General features: G+C 39.7%; 1 protein-coding gene across 1 annotated transcript in view; it reads right to left on the bottom strand.

Annotated features, from left to right (window-relative positions):
- Positions 1-21630, bottom strand: part of NF1 (neurofibromin 1) — a 236938-nt gene that overhangs the window by 129265 nt on the left and 86043 nt on the right. The window contains exons 13-16 of the mRNA XM_051992369.1: positions 17191-17325; positions 11486-11599; positions 3673-3752; positions 2817-2940 (exon numbers count right to left, since the gene is read on the bottom strand). Coding sequence (XP_051848329.1) covers positions 2817-2940; positions 3673-3752; positions 11486-11599; positions 17191-17325 — 453 coding nt within the window. The remainder of the gene's footprint in view (positions 1-2816; positions 2941-3672; positions 3753-11485; positions 11600-17190; positions 17326-21630) is intronic.

The raw sequence follows: 21630 nt of genomic DNA, 5'->3' as shown, positions 1-21630 counted from the left end.
GAGTGAGTTTTCAGACGGGCGTGTTAGAAGGACACGGGGAGTCACGCAGTAACCGGGCAGAGATTAAAGATTAGTCAGCAGGGATGACAGACGGGGCAATCTGCTGCACAAGCTGGGATGGGACTGGATGGGATCGAGGGCGCATGAAAGGGGAAGGCTCGCTCTGCATCCAACACGGGCACAGAGGAGGAGCCGGCAAAGGAAGACACTGAAGGGAGTGAGGAGTCCTTAGGAAGCCCTAGAATTGGCCGGAGCTTAGGTGTAAGCGTGGCCACAGGCTAATGGGCCTAGCTCACGGTCCACAAGCAAGATGCCATGAGCAAGGGCACAATTACACTTAACATTTTCACTGTGGCATAAACAGTATTTTCAATGCAATTTTACCTGAAACTATGAAGCCTCCTTTGTTCATATAACTCACATGTACTCTAACATGGTAACTTGAAAAGTCGTGCCAGGCCGTGCCACTCAATAGGGGCGGTGGGAGGGACCCAATTCCTCAGCTCCTAGGCCTTTATAAGCACTGCTCGGCCTAAGAGTTTCTAAGCTCTGGATGGGCCACCTAAGAAGAGCCCTGCTATATGCACTCAGCTCTTTCTGAGGCTTCCTTAGAGCATGATTTTTTAAAAGCTACTTTTAAAAATTAAAAGATGTTTTGAGATAGTCTACATCTCTTAAGTCACTAAGTTTGGAGTCTTTTCCTGAGATTGTAAACATGACAACACAATGATTTCCCCTCCCTCTTCCATCAGCTTTTTTTTTTTTTTAAACTTGATGACTGAAATATTTGTCTATGGTCCAAATTTGTGGGATAACGAGCTAGATGTATGACCCACAATTTGAGAAAAGAAACTCACCAAAAATTATACAATGCTGAGGTGGGTTTTTTTTAAACCTTCCTTAGTAGTATTAGAAAATGTAAAGGCTTTCTCCCCCACATTTAAACCTGTGTTAACTTACCTTTATTTTGCCTTTTAAATATTTAAGGTTGTTTTTACATCAGCTTTATTTATAAATATATCCCTCTCCACCTAGAGAGTCATCTCTTGTATCAAATAAAAAAGAAAACCATTTCTGCCAAATTAATCCATCAGTTGAATGTGACAACATATGCAATGCTCCAGTCTCCCATCTCTCCAATGAAGGGAGGAAAGTGTATTTTCTCATCTTTTCTCTGAGTCAAATCTGGTCAATATAATTATACAGAATTCCATTTCATTTCTTTTTATTCTTCCCATTTTCATTGGGGTAGTTACTGTATGTTCTGGTTTTCTTGGTTTGACCTACTTCACACTACATCAGGTCATATCTTCCCAAGCTTCTCTGGAGGTTTCATAATGATCATTTTTTATAGCACAGTCATATTATCCTGATACATTCATGAATCTCAATTCCTTCCTTCTTTCCTCAAATGATAGCCATGTACTGTTGTTTCCAGTTCTTCACTACTACCAAAAAACCTGCTATCAATAATTTGGCATTTATGGGATCTTTCATTTCTATCCTCCTAAGGATGTGTGTGTGTGTGTGTGTGTGTGTTATATATATATGCCTTGCAGTGTGTATATGTATATCATTCTCTCTCTATCTCTCTGTGTGTCTCTCTCTCCCTCTCTGTCTCTATCATTTTCTCTCCCTGGCTCTCTCTATCCTTTCTGTACTGCTAAGAATCTGATCCAAAACAAAAAGGTATTCTAGGCACTTCCTAGACACAGTTCCAAACACTGACTTCCAGAAGACACAAATTCACAGCTTTAACAGTATATTAGTGTACTGCCTTTACTTTTAGAAATTATGAACTAAGTACAATAAAAATGAACATTTAACATACAAAGACCAAAAAAAGATGACTACACATGCAACTATACATTTCTGTTACATCCATTTTCCTTCATCTAATTAAACTTCACCCAACAGTAAAAAATGCTGCCCTGCATCTCTGTGTCCCCTATGTCTCCAAGTCCCCTGTTGAATTTTCTTCTATATTTTTCTGTGTTTTTATTTAATATTTCAACAACACTCTAGTCCATCCTTCCAGGAGCCCTCCAACATTATTCTTATATTCTGTCATCTTTTACCAATATGCTGGGTAAGAAGTAAAACGAGTTTTTTTGGGTTGTTTTTCTCTTATTATTGATTTGATATAATTTGTCACATAGTAGTTAAAATTTTAAATTTTTTCTTTTGCAAAGTTTGCTCGAGTTCTTTGACTTCTTATTCTTGGAAATGGCTCTCGGCATCACTGATTTGATAAATGATTTAACCATTTCCCCCCAATCAACTGCTCCTTTTTGATTCCATGTAGCCTCAATTACCTATTTTATGCTCACTTCGACTTCATTTGGTTAAGATTCTTACCCCAGAGTAAAAGCTCTTGACATGGTATCAGCCGATTTTTTTTAATGCTTTTATAACTATTTCTAAAGAATTGGTTTCCTTTGCAATTTTCAGTATTTTATGTTTTACATTTTAAAAATTAAAAGTTAGTAAGGGTCCAGACTTCACCAGAGTGTTTCATGACAGAGAAAAGGTTAAGAACACTCAACATAACCTCATTTCAGTCTGCCCACTTTCCACTTTCTAATCTGTTCTGATCTTTCCCAAGTATCATATGTTCTCTGATATACCAGTCACTTGATTAAGATAAACTTACTTTATTCTTCTTTATCCAGTCTGTCCCAACTATTTAATTTAACTTTTTGATTATTACAACTTTCTAGTATAGAGTTCTATATTTTCTCTCCCCCACCTTCACTGCTACTGATTTTTCATGGTTTCCCTTGAAATTTTAAACTTTTTTTCTAAATAAAACTTACCTTATTTTTAAGAAGATATTTGTTCCTACAGATCAAAATTTCTCGCAACCATTTGAGAATTTCTGTACTGCTAAGCATCTGATGGGTAGTTAGCTTTTTACAGATATAAAAAAGCATTTGTGAGCTGAAACAAAATGAAGTTGATCAGCAGTAGCAAAGTAATCCTCCAAAACCAACACGCTTAATATTTAATACTTTTCCTATAACCTAATTTTTATTGACTTTGATTACTTTCATCAGGTTTGCCAGAAAAGTTTAACAAGATATCAAATGATAATGACTGTCTTACAGGTTACAACTTAAATTTCCTCCCCCAATATGTCACTTATAAACCTCATTTCCATTCTTTATTTTAAAGAAATATTAAGTGAACTTCATTTCCCAAAAACAAAATATATATCTTTTCAATTCATTCATTTATAAGTTAAGTCATCCTACAATGGCCTGATTTGTAGATTATACTTGAATATACTGGCCTGTACCCAGATTTAGCTATAGTAACTTGCCTTTATGTTCCTTTTAAATATTATCATCTATTTCCTATTATATGGTTATCCCTTGTAAAATCTGCCTTCTCAAAAACCTTAAATTAATAAATTGAAAAGCCTTCAATATGAACTCTTCATTTTTCTAAGACTGCTTTTACATTAGGACTCTTTTGAAAATAAACAAGAGTTTAAAGATTTCAACCCCAAATACACTATCTTGTTAGGCATTTTACATATATGATTCATGTCCTAGCTTAAAGAGCTCTAGATAGACAAGGACAGAGTTTCATGTTTACCTATCTATGATTCTACAGAGCTGGAATTTTAAAATGTTATAATAAAGTTAATAAAAATTTAAATGAACATACCTAATCTCCCAGAATGTTTCTATAGGTGAATCTGGATTCCATAAGTCAATACTATCCAACTGATGAAGAACCAGCAAAGCCTAAATTTAAAGAGAAGAGTATTTCACTATTATATGAAACTAATGCTGGAAGCAGAGAACAGCAGCAATACATGAGGCTTTAACCTCTTTGTTAAAGCCCTTTGACAGAAGAAGGTCATACTATAGATGCTCTCTTTGTATCTCAAGTCTCACTAAGCACAGTGCCTGGCACACACTAAACGCTTAAGACATGCATGTGGACTGTTGGTTAATTTAAAAACAAAAACTAGAATCGTCTTACTGAAGAGCTAAATGTTTCCGAAGAATATGACATTATTCCCTCTAACAAGAGAGTAACTGTGGGTGAGAGCTGGTCATATGTATGCAGATAGAGGAGTAGTTTGATTCCCAGGTCTGCCAAAGAAGCAGATGCTTATCTTGACTGCTATAAATTTTTTCAAACAAGGGCCTAAAAATCAGGAGAAATCCAGACTCTGTCTCCTACAGAATATTTATCCTGAGTCTGAAGCTCAGCTAATGGGCAGATTACAAATTTCAAATTAACTTATTTCCCCTGCCATTTCTGACGAATGTTATGGAAATGGGCAGAATGGGGGCCTCAGGTTAGCAAAACCTAGATTTGAGAACTGGCAAATATATGGTGGATGTGAAAGACCCTTCAACCACTCCACTCAGACCTCTAGGCAACTCTAAGACTGCAGAGAGGGACCGCTGCTACAAGGAGCTCTGCTAATTAATAAAATGGTGAGTCAACTCATCTGCTCAAAAAGGTCATTCAGCAGTCCCTGGGGAGGAAGCTGAAGAGACAGGGACAAGACAAGGCATTTCTTTTGTACAAGCCCTGTGAGCTCACTGGTTTGTGAATACTGTTGATTGGGAAGTTCCCTCTCCCCATGCAGACAAGCATTTGGGCTTCCGCTGCCTGTGGTTCTAAGAGGAATTAATAAATACTGACCGAGCACCTACTATGCTAAGAGTTAGAGATAAATGTAGAGGCAAAAGCCAGTGCCTGTCCTCCAGGAGCTTCCAATCTAGTGGGAGAGGCAGCATGCAAACAAATATATGCTACATGCTGGGTGAATAGGAGATTAACAGAGAAAAGGTATTAGAATTAATTGGGCTTGGAGAAGACTTCCAGTAAAAGGAGGGATGCTAGTTGAGACTTAAAGCCAGGCAGATTAATAGTTGGAGCCAAAGAGGGAAAGCATTCCAGGCAGGGGAAGAGGGGAACCATAGAAAGAGATTGCTCAGAGCTGAGAGATGGAGGATCTTGTTTATGATATAGCCAGAAGACCAAATCACCAGATAGAAAAGTATGTGTTAGGGAATAAAGTAGAAGACAGAAAAAGTAGAAGAGAATGAGGTTATAAAGGTCAAAAAGACCTTTTGTATTTGCTCCTGGAAGCAGAAGGGAACCACTGGAGTTCATTCAGAGTGGGGGTTGGGAGTACCACAGGGTTGGGGGGACACGGTCAGATCTACATTTAGGAAAATTACATGAATAGCTAAATGGAGGATGAACTCAAGTGGGGAGAGACTGAAGACAGGCAGATCCAGCAGCAGAAGACAGTTGTAATGGTCCAGGTGACAAAGCCAGGGAGGTGGCAGTGAAGGGAGAAGGGGGCAAGTTTGAGGACAAGTGCCATCGATGGGCGTTGGCAACAGCTTGGCAATGGGGGGAGTGAGCAAAGCACGAGAAGAACAGAATGACTCCTGGGATGATGATACCTCCCCGGTAGAAAAAGGGAAGGGTGGGTAGGGGACTGAAGACTGCTGAATTCAGATTTGTCCATAGTGAGTTTAGGGCATCTACTGGATATTCAGGTAGAGGCATCTGAAGGGCAGCTAGGGACATGGAGGAAAGGCGGTCACCAGCCTAGAGATGGGAATGAAATCCATGAGAGGTGATGAGATCACCAAGAGAATCAGGGAGAGAAGAGGGCAGAACCCATGGTCAGATGATGCCATCTGGAGGATCCGGCCAAGGAGGCAGACAATGAGTGCTCAGAGAGGTAGGAGAAGAACCAGGAGAGAAGGCGATATTCTAAGAACCTGGAGAGAAGATCGGGGGAGAGGGAGGCTAGTGGCTGCAGAGGGGTCCTGGAGAAGGAATCTACTGGATGTGATGGCTAAGAGGCCTGAGGACCCTTGCAGAGAGCAGCTTCAGGGGAAGAATAAGGGCAGAAGTCAGATTAGAAATAAGGGATTAACATTGTATACTTCAACAACAATACTATATGATGATCAATTCTGATGGACGTGGCCCTCTTCAGCAATGGCATGAACCAAATCAGTTCCAATGGAGCAGTAATGAACTGAACCAGCTACACCCAACGGAAGAACTCTGGGAGATGACTATGAACCATTACATTGAATTCCCAATCCCTCTATTTTTGCCTGCCTGCATCTTGGATTTCCTTCACAGGCTAATTGTACACTATTTCAGAGTCTGATTCTTTTTGTACAGCAAAATAACGGTTTGGTCATGTATACTTATTGTGTATCTAATTTATACTTTAATATATTTAACATGTACTGATCATCCTGCCATCTAGGGGAGGGGGGAAGGGGAAGGAGGGGAAAAATTGGAACAAAAGGTTTGGCAATTGTCGATGCTGTAAAATTACCCGTGCATGTAACTTGTAAATAAAAAGCTATTAAAAATAAAAAGAAGAAGAAAAATAAATAAATAAAGGATTAAGAAGAGGTTGAGAAGAGAGAAATTCTCAAGGAAGTTAACTCCAAAGGGCACAGAAGGAGAGGGAGTGGGGATGGAAGATCAAGTGAGATTTTTTCCAGGATGGAGGAGACATGGATAGGTTTGTAGGAGGCAGCAGATGAGTCAGCAGACCAGCGATGATTAAGAATAAGTGACAGAGTGAGGATGACAGAGGGGGTGACCGAAGGAGGACACAGGATGGACAGGTGGAGCAAGGCCACGTTCACATCCGAAATGGGGGAGAAGAGAGAGAGAAGTCTAAAGAGATGGGGAGGAGGGGAGAAAGGGGAGTTCACAGAGATGAGACTCAAATTTTTTTCTGTAAAATGAGACAAGGTTTTGGCTGAAAGGGGAGAAGGAGGAAGAGTTAAAGAAGGATGGAGGGGGGATGAAAAGCTCTGGGCAAATAGCTGGTGGGGTTGTTTGGGAAGCAACCCAGGATTGCCTGGCAGCAGTGAGGATGGAGCGGAGGTCGGGTAACAGGGATCCAGTGAGAATCGTGTGATTTTTCTCTACCTTCGTTCAGCAGCAAAGGCAAGAAATAGTGGGAATGATCTGAGGAGGAGGCTTGGCTGACTGTAGTCAATGATACAATAAAGGGATAGAATTAAAGAGAGAAGGACAACATGGAGCTGAATTGCTTCATTGAAGGGCGAAGATGGAGAGGAGAAGAGAGGATAGCTAGTGAGGAAGAGATGGCCTGGAAGAAAATTGAGGGATCACAGGTTTGTGGGTCATAATGTGGAAAGAAAGGCACTGAAGGAGAGAGGGGAAAAAAGCCAATAGATTATGGTGGGGTAAAGCAACTCTAGGATTCCTGACTAGATGTTGGAAGTGGGGATGGGATGCAAGGAGTATTCCAGGCTCCCAGGACCAGCCAGTACAAGAACAATGAGGGAGGGTCCCACTGTCAGAGTGGATCTGATCTTCACAATGGGAGACCAGCTCTTCTCCATGCTGCCTTTCACAGATAAGTTTACATTCAGGATAGCCCCACATTCTTCTACTTAACAATTTCAACTTCCCCCTCCAGACCAAAGGGGCCGCACCTCCTCTCACTCATGTCAGTGCTTCCTTTGGGTACATGGAGCATTATCCATCCATGGCCATTCTAGCCACCCAATCATTCACGGAGCAGCTCTTGCCTGTGACCTTCCCTAAATCCTCCATGGAGCCAGGAGGAAGGGTCCACCTAAAGTGCCAGGGCCAGTCTCATGTTCTCTGCACACGATGCTGAGAATGGTGGAATGTGTCAGCTGCTGCCCCTTACTCTCAGATTGGATGACACACATCATCTCAGATCGTACTTCTCTCTTAACATCATCTACTCTCCTCCCATTGGGGCAATGTGGGATTGTCACGAGTTATTTTCTTCCTCATGTTCTCTCTGGGTATTTTCATTATCCTTCAGGGCTCTGCCTCATGAAGGTGTTTTCCACAGAACATAATCAAAATTATCTGATATTCTTTGTAAAATATGGTTAAGTCAATGATCAATGATTATTCATAGGAGAGCTGCCAACAAATAACCACGTCATTCAGTCTGTCCAAACTTCCTCTCCTCTCTCTACTTCCTGTTTTCCTCTCCTCCCTCACGCCACCCCACTTTCTTTACAGAGGTTCCCATATCAAAGTCTGGGGTCCTCCATAATTTGCAGTAATAAAACAATCCAAATAGCGACTTTCACAAGACAAATTCTGTATTTCAAAGAGACAATGTTTATGCGATTCCCCCAAAGCAATCACATTAATTTCTTCATCCCACTTAATTCTGGATCCAACCTTCATTGAATATGGCAATTTGTCTTGTCAAAAATATACAGTTAGGTATTGCAAGCTTTGTTTATTTTCCATTTTTGGTGCAATGGGAAAGGGAGGTGACAAATTAATTTTTAAATGCTTATTATAAAAAACCAAAATGCATAAAAACAAAAGTTGTTTGAGAAAAAAAACTAAATAATTTACAAAATAAAAACAAATAAAAACTAACTAAATAAATCCGTTGAACCTAAATGCATAGCTGTTGATATTGACAAAGGACATGAGTTTGAATCTCAACTTGCTGTGGCAAATCTCAGATACTCTAGGCCTGTTTCTTCAGCTGTCAAATGTAGATCTTGTCAGATGACAAGGAAGGTACACTTTCTGTTTTAAATCCTGTTAATTCTTTTATGTGACTCCAGAAGTTATGGATTTTAAAATGTCTAGAATTAATAAAAATTCAGTTCTCTTAAAAAGAATTGTGTTACTTTTAAAGAAACAAATTATGCTTGAATTTCTTGAATTATAATTTTGAGTTAACCACAATTTTCAAAATGAAGCACCAGTATTACAGATACACTCTTCAGGCTTCATAAAAAAAAAAAAAAAATGTCCTGATTACAATCCCCTTTAAAAACTCTAGATTTTGAAGGCTACATTGCAAAAACTTTTGGGACTAGAATTTTAACTATGTCAATAAGCAGGAAGAATAAAAAGAATAACTGAGTAGCCTTACATACTGAGCTTTTTCAATATACATGACTTTTCCAGCCCACCCACCCAGCTGGAAAGGAGCCCTGGTCAGCTCCGCAGTATTTGGAAATGGTGGTGGGAAGTGAGAAAAATAGCTTCCAATCAGAGGCTCCATTATGATCACAAAGTGCTTTATATATCCTGCACTGACCCTTACACCAATCAGAAATGAATATGCTGACATTGGAAGAGCTGCCCAGACTGCCCACGGGGCTTCCACCTCCAGGGCATTGCTCTCTTGAGCTCCTGCTGACCGCTCTGCTCCTTTAGAAACAAAGCCCTATGTAAGGGTATGTCCAGTACTCCCCATATGTTCTAGACTGTACTGATTTACTCCCACACGCAGCAGCTGGAGGGCAGAGCTTAGTCTGGTTTTGCCTTTATGGGGGCAGCACCTCCTTTCCGACATGGCCCAGCAGGTCCTCCATCAGGGCTCACTGAATGAACCATCGCAGCATCCGAAATATGGAGGGAGGAAGGGCTGTTGCTGCCATTCAAGCTCAGCCTGGACAGGAGGAAGCCAGGACCAGGAAGTTGGATGATGGAGCAATAATGAACGGCAGGGGTAGGAGAGGAGCCATTGAGCTCCTGGTAAGCAGGAGCTAGGAGGGGTCAGAAGGGCCACTCCACTAGCCTCAGACAAAGGTCCTTTGGGAATTTTCAGGAGAGTTGGAGCTCTGAACAGAACCAGGGATGGTCTTCATAGGCCTAGAGACAGAGGCCTCGGGAATGACCAGAAGCTCGAAGCACATTAGGTCATCTCTGATCAGCACACAGTGCTGCTTATCTCGAGTCACCTGACTGAAATCTTTGGATCCCTTTCCCCGCATAATTCTAAGTCTTCTGAAAATGCTAAATTAATTCCAAGTATTTCCTGCTAGAAGTACTCTGCCCAATGCCCAGTCTCATGGTTATTAAATACAAGGAGTCAGTCAAAAAGTTCCAAACTCGTACTATAATTCCCAAAAGAACAATGGATGAGAAGAGGAAGAATATAATCAACTGAATATTTCTTGAAAGTCTAATCAATGAGAACAGCTAGGATCTGGGCCCCAGTGTAAGATGAACAACAAGAACCAAACTCCATCCAGTCAAAGCTCACTTGGATGGGCCCTCACTGTCCCAACTGCTGGACTCGACCCGGAGGGCAAGGAGAGAGCCAGAGTCATGGCAGGGGCGGCCCTTTGGGGAGGAGGAGGATCTGGACGGGCCTGGGGTAGGAAGCACGGTAGCAGTGTAGGGCACTCACAGCCCCAGACCTAGGCCAGACAGAGCATGCTCTGGACTTGGGGGCAGAGAGGAATGAACACATAACTGTTCAACAGCCTTGTTGAACAAGGCTGTAAAGGATGTAAATATCTACAGAGCACTTTTCTCACAAGTGCCCTGGGTGCTGGTGAATGCGTCTGTGATTGGGGCCACTTTATCCCAGATGAAACTGTAGCTCAGAGATGGTGACTCAATGGCCCAAGTCACACAGCTAGTCAGTGACACAGCTGGGATGGGAACCTGACTATCTCTTCCTTCCAAGTCTGGAGCTCTTTCCAATCCACTATAAATGAAATGACATGAAGAGGGAGCGGATTTAGAAAGACTCAGAAACAGGAGGATGAGGTGTGACAATGGGTTGGGCGAGAGGGGGCAAGTGCCAAGGATGGGCTAAACCAGGAAAAATCTTCAGAGAAAAACTGCTAATTTTTAAGTGAATATGAGGAAACCAATAACCAAAATTAACTGAAGAGGCACCAAACGTTCAGATCCGTAACTAGAGACTCTTACAAAGTACATGACACTTGGGTCCAACAGAGCCCCTTTGCAAGACGACCAAAGGCCTGCAGACCTTCTGAACATTTGTGGTCTTTCTCCTCTCTCTAATCCATGCCCTAACGCTCAGCTCTGGCCACTTTACTCCCCTGCTAAGTGACTCTGAGGAGCTCTCCAGGGATTTCAGGGTCAAAGATTATTTCTTTTTTATCTTACCCTTTTTTTCATTACTATTTTGATCTATGTTTTCTAACCATGATTAGAACTCTAGTCTTTTTCAGAAAAACTCCATCAAAGGGCAAGAGGACAAGATGGAGAATGATTCCTGCTAGGTCAGTATTTCTCCTCAGTTCATTCGAAAGCAGCGCTGGCTTCAACATTCAGTTTTTAAGGGCACCATAAAGGTATTGTATAATTTAATCAGCCCTTGGTCTTAAAACTGCTTTACTTAAAAGCAATGGATATCAACACATTCAAAAACTGAATTAGACTTAAAATTTTCTTATTTTTTAAAGCATCAGCAGTTACATATTTTACAAAAGCTAAAGTGAGAGCATCCTGATCTTCTATGGACCATAAAACAAAACTGAGTCAGATGCCTTCATTGATGTTTTCAAATCTAACACTGTCAACACCCACCATGAGGTCTGATAGGCTGGGCACAGAAGAGCTTACGACAAGAAGCTCAGCAGGATACCCTTGGTTAAGGGATGGGAGGGAGAGGAGGAGGAAGAAAGGAACAAGAGAAGGAATAAGGAGGCAGGGGCCATCTTACCTCCATTGCTTCTTGAGCTATTTCTGGCATGCTGGACTGTGGGACGAGTTGCACAAGGCCTGTGATTAACTCTGCTGTACTCCCCTGAGTTTCAGGCCCTTGTTTTCTTGGATTCTGCAAAGAACGGAGGAAAGCTTTAACTCTCCTTCATAACATCTGGTTGAGTTTCCCTACTTGTATTCAAATACTTTGTAAAAACAAAACAAAACAAAACCTAACTATAAATATGAACCATCTTCAAAGGATTCTCATTTAAGAAAGTCAATGGGCTCCAAGTAGTAATTAAAAACTGTTTTTGATTTTATGAAGAATAATGTATTATTTCTAAATAATCCATAATAATATATATAATAAACAATAACTATTTAATAAATAAATAATAATAACTAATAGAAAGATAATCTTCTAATTTAGACTTTATTAATTAGGAATTTATAACTCCAATGTATTACAGAATCACAAAAGGAAAAAAATCTATAACTTTGCAAAGTCAGCCTAACCTCCACAACTCTTCCCTCCCCATCCATACCCATATTTTCATAGAAACACTGAAGTTATGAAATTAGCAGCAATGCTGGGAATAGAATTAAAGTCCCCTACCTTACAGTAACCACCATTGTGCTAGCTTTTAACTACAAGTCTAATAATAAGCAAATCAAAAATGTTAAACGGTTTCAAAAGTTTAAGCTTTAGCTACTTGAAAAAAAAGATTTTTCAGTAACTTCAGATACTTATTTAGATGTAAATTAATTATAACTCTATGTATGGAGAGGTTAAAACTTTCTTTGATATCCTAATCATGAGTCATTCTTTCAAAGTAACTAATAAGTAGTCCTGCCAAAGACACCAAGAAGACAACAGTGTAAGTCTATTTCTAGCTCTCCTAAAAGTAACATCAGTTAAAAACGAGAAAAGCCAGATCAGTGCTCTCCGAAGTAGGGACGCAAACTTAAAGCCTGTGTGATAACCTAATGGAAGGCAGGAAGATGACTCTGCTCTGGTTCTCCCCTACTCTCCAAGCCCAGACTCATTTCCAATGTGACTATCCTGTGCCTTAAATACTACCCTTTTCCCTGACCACCCAACTACTCCCCTGTCATAGGGAGACTTTCATGTGGGTCCCTCAGGGTAGTTATACCCAAACCCAACCAGACTTAGGAACCAATTAGAAGGTCAGCTCACTTCCTTACATTTTTTGGCTGAAACAGGCACCCCAAATGGGTAAGGTTCTGCTTTCTGAGGCAGTGGTCAGTGAGTATGCTGTGCCATAGCACAAATGGATTGGTTCCAGTTCCCTATCTTTCCACCCAAAACACATACCTCTTCCAAATGTCAACCTATCTGAAGAGGGTGCCAATACCCTTCCAATTCCAGGTTCACAATGCTGGTCTTCTCTTTGATTTCCTCACTTTCCTTCACACCACATAAATCCACTAATTGGGAAAGCCTGTCATGTTTACCTCCACATCTCCTGTACATTCTCCTGGCTCACAGAGCCACCATTGCCCATGGCTAGGCTTGCATCACCTCTCACTCAGTCCATTACAACAGTTCCTGATAAAAATATTCTCCTTGTCTCAAATCTCTTTCTTCTCTCCAATTCATCCCCCCGGATGCCAAAGCAACTCTCCTAAAGCACTGATTTGACCATGTCACTCTCCTAATCAATAAATGACAAAGGTTTTTTTTTTAAGATTAAAATAAATACATATTTTTATTATAATAACTTTTTTTTGACAGAACCCATGCCAAGGTAATTTTTTACAACATTATCCCTTGCACTCACTTCTGTTCTGACTTTTCCCCTCTCTCCCTCCACTCCCTCCCCTAGATGGCAAGCAATTCTATATATGTTAAATATGAATGACAAAGGTTTTCTACTGCTCCTGGGATCAAATATTGTTTTATCTTTATCTTCCCCCTTTTTAATTCCTAACTCTTACTTTTACCCAAGTTTTATGATGACCATCATTATTTACATAGAAGTATATGCATTTCATAAATAAGTAAACACAGATATAGTGGGATGGTCTGCTCATTTTTCCTTTTCTGATGACATACAAGATCAAGAGTTGGAAGGCATTGATCATAAGTTTTCAGCAATTCAAGCTGGTCTTCTTCCCAAATTCATTTTATATTTGGTCAGTAAGTTTCTAAAATAGAAACTCTTCCCTAGTCTTATTTAAAACAAATCCTCCACTCGGTTCAACATATTTGCAGCTGTCTTAGACTTACTTTATAAAGATGCTTCTCCACTAGGTGGCAGCAAAGACAGCATCTTTAAGATTGAGATCCAACAGTCCCAAAGGTGCTTAGTTTTTATTTCTTCAACTACTCCAGCAGGAATACACACATACCTCTGAGCACGGGGGAATCTGGCTCCCCTCTGAGAAACTGAATCGCAGGCAGAAAAACAAAGCCGAAATGAGCCTGTCCCTCAGGACTAAGAGCCCTGCTTGCCCCCCAGTCCCAATGAAGAGAATTCGTTTATGGTGATCTGCCACCGGGGAGGACAGCAGGTAAGGGCCCGACTCCCTTGGTCACAGTGATTTTCCAATAGCAAACCTCGGACATTAGTTACTCCCATGAGGCCACTAAAAGGCTGCCCTACTTGGCCAGGGAGAGTCAGTAGAATGGGCTGGACGGGCTGGAAATGAGAGTCGCGGGCATAGCAGCAGGTGGGGTTACCAGGAGGGCAGCTGGAGAGGAAAGGGACCCAGCAGGGCCTTCGAGCCCCCCAGGTTAGCGAGTGTGATCTGGATGGTGGGGCAGCAAAACAGACACCGAGGAGTCAACGAGGAGAACCAGGAGAGAGCGGGAGGAGAAGGCAATCAAGGGCAGCGCAGACAAACGGCGGGATTCGGCAGTTAAGAGACGGTCATTTCAATGAGCAGTCTGAAGGACGTGATGACAGCAAAAGCTAGATTCCTAAGGGTGCAGCTTTGTAAAGGGGTCCCCCTCAGAAAGGAATGAGGACCTGGAGGGGCGGCTCGGTGGCGCTGCAGCCAAAGCCCTGTCGGGTCTCCGAGGGACCAGAGCTCACTGGAGCCTCAGACATTCAGCAGCTGGGGGGCCCTGGGTCTGGGAATTGCTGCCAGCCCGGTCACCTTTATTAAAATGGAAGCATGGACACATCTGGAAGCTGTGGGGGGGTGACTGAGGGGCAAGAAGAGGAGATGAGAGGGAAGCGGGCAAGGGGCCCATGAAGACCCTCGCCCCCGCGACGGCCCTCCTCTCTCCCCGCTGCCCCCTTAGGATTCTGAGCCTTTCTCTAAGTGCTTCTGCTAACCTTTCTGTGATTGCTCTCAATAAGAGAGAGTGAGAAGGTGTGTAGTAAGTGTTTAACGGCTTTTCATTCATTTTCACTTATTCACGAGAAGAGTGCAGGGGGAAGCTCAGGGCAAACATGGTCTGAAGATGGAAGAGGAGGAACTGTAAGGGACATTAAGAAAGAAGCGAAGGCACAATCGAGGGTCTGCAAGAAATGAGGCAGCAAAGAGCATGGATTGCCTTGCTGCAGCGAGGGCCCAGCTGGGGTTAGAGAACAAGAATTTAGTGTATCCAGTCAACTCCATTCACAAAAGCAAAGGAGTATAAAAGATGGGAGTAATCCAAAAACACGGGATACTGGCAAGGGATGAGAAACAAGAAAACAAAGGGAAAGGGAATTTGAAAGTAATGGACAATAATAATCGGTTAGCTATAGGGTTAAGACTCAGACAGGAATTTCAATACGAGCAAAGAACACATATAAATTAATTGTAATATTCCATGAAACTATTATGAGAAGGGGAGGATACATTTTGATCTGAAGTTCTAACTGGCTGAGACTTTCGGATGGTGCATTACTATTTAAGTATCCAGACTGAAGCTAAAAGAGTCCTCCGAGGTACTCTAGTCCAGTTTCTTGATTTTACTGGTGAGGAAATAAACACAGTCATCCAACCCTGTAAGTCAAGTGCTCAGCAATTCTCACCTGCACAATGGCAAAAGCATCCCAAATGGTCCTGTCTTAAGTCTATACATACGACAGTCCAGCTACTGTATTACTTCAACTCCACTTCAAATTCCACATAAAAACTTCTCTTTGAGGTATTTTAAGTTCTTTGTGACAGACCTGCCCTCAAGTTCCCTTCCCAGCTTCCTAAAGCCACATTCATTCTTCCTTAGCCTATGCTCCCTAGTAGTGCCAAACTACCCTTCTTCCACAACAGCCCCACTCCTGGCTCTGGGAATTTGTTCAGTTCCAGTGCATGGTGGGAGACACTACCGTCACTGCTACTTCTTAGGCTCATCAGCTTTCCTCCAAACTCGACTCCAAGGCCACCCCCTTCCACATGAAGCATTCTTTGGAGCCGTCTGGATACTGTTTGGATGGGTCTAGTAGGTGTACTGAGAAACTCTGGATATTAAGTTACCACAGATAAAATAAAATGCATGAAGACGCTGACTGACATAAATTAGATTTACCTGCAAACATGGTAAAAGTATGATTATCAAAAAATAAATAAGACTTGCCTATCACACATCTGCACTGACCTCAAAACACATCAGACCTTGGACTCACAAAGAGCTCTACAAAAGGCTGCAATTATTGAAAGAAAGATAGATACATCTAAAATTGTCAACTGAGTCTCTCCTGTTGCTATTTAGAGATTCCTTCTGTATAGTAAGGAATACTGTACTGTAAGCAACCTCTCTGTGCTGGGGCCCTCTCTTTCCAAATTACTTTCCATTTGTTTGTTCTTCATTTTATATAGATCTTACTGTGGATATGTTGTCTTTCCCTAACAGAAAAGCTCCTTGAGGGCAAGCCATTGCATCTCTGAGCTTCTGGTTTTAGCTATCATTATTATTGCTTGTCCTTCGTTCTCCAAGAGAACCATGATATCAGGGAAGTGATCACTGACATGCAAGTGAATTGGATTTAAGTGAGAGAGGGCTGGGCAAGGTTACCTGCCTCACTTTCCCCTCCAGAGCTAAATGGGTCCAGTGGCCAGGTAGAGATTGTAAAGACTGGAGACGGCCCTCGTTTCAGTGGGAGACCTTGGCCTTTTAAGCGAAGGAATTTAAGAGGTCTCAATTTGACTGAAGCAATTAAGTGATTAAGCCTAGGTAAGAAATGAGGCAGAGAATGGTCACACAGAAAGCCAATGGAAGAGGAGAGAGGGTAGACACAGATTCAAATTTCAAATACAGCGATCCTTCCTCCAACATCGTTCCCACTCTTCCTTCTCTTCTACCATATCTTGTTAATAATCACACATGAACAGAAAGAAAATGGAAGGAGATGGCAGCAGATTTAAGCTGCTGAGCAAATAAATAGGAATATCAGCACTGAACATTCCCCCAGTCTTTGCCAGCAGATGTAAAGCTGTGTCCAACGGCCGCTCCCCTCACCATCCACTCGCAGAATTCTCTTTAAATAAGTGTATGTATTCTAACAATGTGACAGTTACAAAATTAGGATAAACATCCTTCTAAAGCACATTAGATATTAAGGAAATAAGTATGAGTCGCTCAGAGAATAAACTATGTAATCATCCTCCATAAGTTGCTTTTTTAAGGAAAAAGTCAATTTGAAACAGTAAATAGGAAATGTCAAAATCCTTTCTAGATAACAGTAATCTTTCAGGAGGAACATAGTGTTTCTGTCAAGTTACATTAATAAGAATAATTTCAAGCATTAAAAGAAGTTTACTTACACATAGCAACAGCTTTGGATCTGCATGGATTAGTTTCACCATGGATAATAAGAGGTATTTATAACTTCTTGTTTCCAAGTCCGTAGGTTTTTCTTTAAATTTAAGGCTTGTCATTTTTTCTTTAAATGTAAGACTCTAAGAAAAATATATTATTATCCTGTCAGTATCTATTATTTATTTAGAGGGCAATAACAATCCAACTTTTTTGAAAGATCATCGTACAAAACATGGAACAATACCTTCAGGCTATTAGTACTAAATGATGTACTTATAATATAAACTTCAGTGTAAGCTATATGTATAATTTATTATCTTAAGTTAAAAAAGAAAACCAGAAAAATTGATCTGGTATACACACACACACACACACACACACACACACACACACACACCCCAAAAAACATCTACCTGCCCTAGTCTCCATCAGTTTGTTTAATATAAAAAATAATTTTCTACAAATATAAAAATCCATTGAAACCTAAAAAGATTTGGGGAAAGAAACTCTTCAGCAAAGAAATATGAGAAATGCATAAAAATGGAAACTGACATGCATCATACACAGAGGAAATATTTGACTCAGTGCTTTAGTGCCAAAAAGGCACCATATCCTCTCCTTTAAAGTTTTTTTTTCTCAAAATTATTCTAACTACTTTACAAACTTTAAGACAGTTTCTCCTTGATCTTGTTGTTTTATGTTTTAATGTTACTCTACCTCCCAAAGTGAATAATACCTATTTCATTAGAAATATGATGAGATGGCACTGAAAAAAAATGCAGAAAGAATTCTGGGAAAGATTATTTCATGGAACGTGTTTCTAATCCAAAGATATATGAACACTGTTTTCCAAAGTTTAAAAAAAATTAATAAGAAAATGTCTTTCATTTAAAATTCAAGAGTTACAATTTAGAAACTCCATCTTTCTCATTCTACTCTGTTCATACACTTTTTCCACTGGCTGAACAAAAACAACTGTAAATAGTATAACTAAAAAACATGCAAATATGCAAATATGGGCTCTCAAATTTCATCTTTACAAATGAGAAGGTACAAAAGTGTATGTTTATAAGAAAGTCATTTAACAATATATTAAGCATAAGAAGTGTATTTGGATTTATGTATAAGATTACTAATAGTCCTTATGGTATAATATTAGAAAGGAACCTAATTCCTTTTCTACTCCCTCCCCGCCCCGACATACACACACATTCTCTCTCTTACATATACACACATATAAACACACACACATACATACATACATATACATGCATACATACACATTTGATGGAGAGTGCACATATCATTGTAGAGAAAGAACAGCTAGTAAATGTATCAAGGGTATTTGTTACTAAGTCTCTGCTCCAGTTACAAGTTTTGGGCTTCTCTAGGTACCCTTGAAATTGCTAACTACCATGAATTTGACAAGTCTTGGATTTCTTCTCAAGAAGTCAGAAATCAGAGTCATTAGACTTGAAAACCAGTGCAAAGGTTTAATAGCTGTGTGGTTACGAATAAATCACTTCTTTTCTTGGAGTTTTAGCTTTTATAGATAGCTGTATGAAGATGCTACAGTTTGCGTGGCATGCCTGGGTATTGTAAGGAATCTTTATAAACTAAGGTACTATACAAATATGAGTTATAAAGTATTTTTATTACCATTACTATTAATACGTAAGACAGAAAAAAATCTCAGATTAACATGAAACAAAATTTTTTTGACAAAGTTGAACATATACTCAAAAAAACAGTTAATACACTTACTTGTTAATTGTTATTTTCTACTATAGACTTTACCCAGAAAAAGTAACAAAATAAGGCCAATAAGCAAATTTATTAATTCCTTTTTTTTACCTCAAAAAAAAAAAAAAACCCAAAAACAAACCAGTTCCTGAATTACTCATCCATAGTATGTGAACAAAATGACAGGGCACTGATATGAAACTTCTAAAATTCAAGTGTAATTCAGAAATCCAGTCTCAATTTGTTGGCCATAAATGGTCCATTATTAGGAATATTAAACTACCTAAAAGAGTATTATCATAAGGCTAAGAGTAAGGCTAATATTTTTTCTTCTGAATCTGATATGTACAAATACCAAGTGCAACTGGTTTGTGATAGTTATCTACCCATGAGTATCTATTTTTCCTCTCAAGGAGGTGAGAAGTAAAAGAACAGGAGTTGGTGGGAGGGAAAAGTAATATATATTCAGGGGAAAAGAACAATTTATTTCAAGTGAAAATAAAGTAAGTAAAGAATTTATTAACTGTTCTTCGTGTTTCAAGTCTAAATGGAAATTCATGGCTGACGTGTGTGTGCTTTGGTTAACAATACTTAATACATATAGCAAAAAAAATAATTAATAAACTAACTCATGAATTCACTGTTTTGACTTGTCCTGTAAAGAAAAAATAATATAACTTATGCTTTAATGAAAGAAGTCAATAAATAAAAACATTGACCAGCCAGACATTTCATCTCCAAAATGCAAGATAAGGAAAAAATATCTATATAGTTATGCAGAAATTCAAACACATCTGCTATTTAAAGCCACTGCTTCCTGAAAGCTGATTATCCCAATCAAATGGATTCAAAACCGGTTGAATGTAGATGTTGTTGCTTCAATGGCAGGAGATATTTGGTGGAACATCTCAAAGATTCTGCATAATGTTTTACCATTTAACACTGGACAATGACATAAAGGTAAAGATGTGATCATTAAATCTGTATAACTCACAAAACTCACAGTGTTGATAAGTAACACAGTGGATGATAGTATCAGTAAACAAAAGGATTCTGACATTAGAGAACTGAGCTGAATATATGATCGAATTCAATGGGAATAAACATAAAGTCTAAATCCAGACAGAAGCTATCCTGAAAAAATCTGGTGTTTTCTGTGAACTGACTACAAGCTTAATATCAGAATCAGCAGTGTGATCTGGTACCCTCAAGTTACTGCATTAAAAAGGGGAACATGACAGTCCCATCGTACTTGGCCCTAGTCAGATCTAGAGCTTCATGATCAATTCTGGGCACCCATTTTTTAAAAAATGTAGAAGAAGGCAATTAGGATGATGAAGGGCTAGCGTGCATAATATATGGACTCAGCTGAAAGAACTAGGAATGTCTACAATGTAGAAGAGAAGACTCAGCAGGAATCTGATCGCTGCTCAAGAATCTCAAGGGCTATCATGTGACAAACTAATTTGTTTGGCCCTGGAAGACTAAACCAGGAACCACAGGTAGAAGGTAAACCTGTCAAAACCAATAGGGAAATTGTAAATTTCAAAAATGAAATGCACAAATAATATATGTGAAAACAGGAGCAATCACATGTAGGAAAAAGATTTTGAATATCTGACCACAATATCAATATAAGAAAATAAGATTGATACTCTAATTAAATGCTAACATTACTACTCCATTTTTCATGGCAATAATGGAAATGGTGTCCATTAAAGCCACAAGTAACAAATGCCATATTTAATCCCATTGATACTCAAAGGGTACTGACAAAATGGAAGGTACTCTGATTAACGAAGGAATCTAAAAACCATATTGTAGGAGGATGGCATTTGAAAACAGTTCAAGGAACTGGGCAGGACATTTAACTTGAAGAGAATGATAGTCTCCAAATCTGTGAAAGGCTCTCCCAGGGAAATGAGCAGACTCATAATGGGCAAGTTTAAGAGACAGATTGATGCCCAAGAGGCAGAAATGACAGGAAAGCAGGTTTTGACCCAATGTCATTAAGAACTTCCTGACACTTAAGAATGACATAGACATGGAAGCTCCCATTCACTGGAAACATCCAAGCCAAAGTTTCTGAGGAGCTATTAAATATTTTTGAGGAAGAATTCTCACTTTCAGTGAGAGAATAAACAAAAAAGTCTAAGATCACCCCAGGTCAATGATATTCTGTGATAGCCTACACAGGTTCTTAATGACTCTGACTCTTTTCAGTGATGGGAAAATTGGCCAAAATCTGGTCTTCCACCTACAAACATTCACACACACACACACACACATACACACACACAATTTTACAAAATGACTTCTAAGGATGATAAAAATTTTCAAAACCTAACCACATGTAAAAAAAATCTAGTGTGTCTCCTAGATGTTCTGCTCCAGTCCTGCTGTACTTACAAACTGGAATCAGTAGCTCCTCCTACCAGTTCATGTCTCAAGAACTTGGATAAATTTTAAATCTATAATAGATAAGATCAGTGCTGCCCTTACTCAAAAAAAAGCAGAAACAAATATGTCTGATTTTAATGGCATTCAGGCTAGAACTGTTGGGAAAAAAAAAACTAAATAGTTGAAAACAATCATGATCCAAGTCTTAATTTGGATATCACACCTCCCCCTCAAAAAGGAGCAAAGTTATAGCAGAAAGTCAAGGCATTAGAATAGAAGACAGTTCTCATAAGAAGCCTGAT

This window comes from Antechinus flavipes, chromosome 4 (assembly GCF_016432865.1).
Source record: "Antechinus flavipes isolate AdamAnt ecotype Samford, QLD, Australia chromosome 4, AdamAnt_v2, whole genome shotgun sequence".
Lineage (NCBI taxonomy): Eukaryota > Metazoa > Chordata > Mammalia > Dasyuromorphia > Dasyuridae > Antechinus > Antechinus flavipes.
This window is presented reverse-complemented; position numbering and strand designations above follow the sequence as displayed.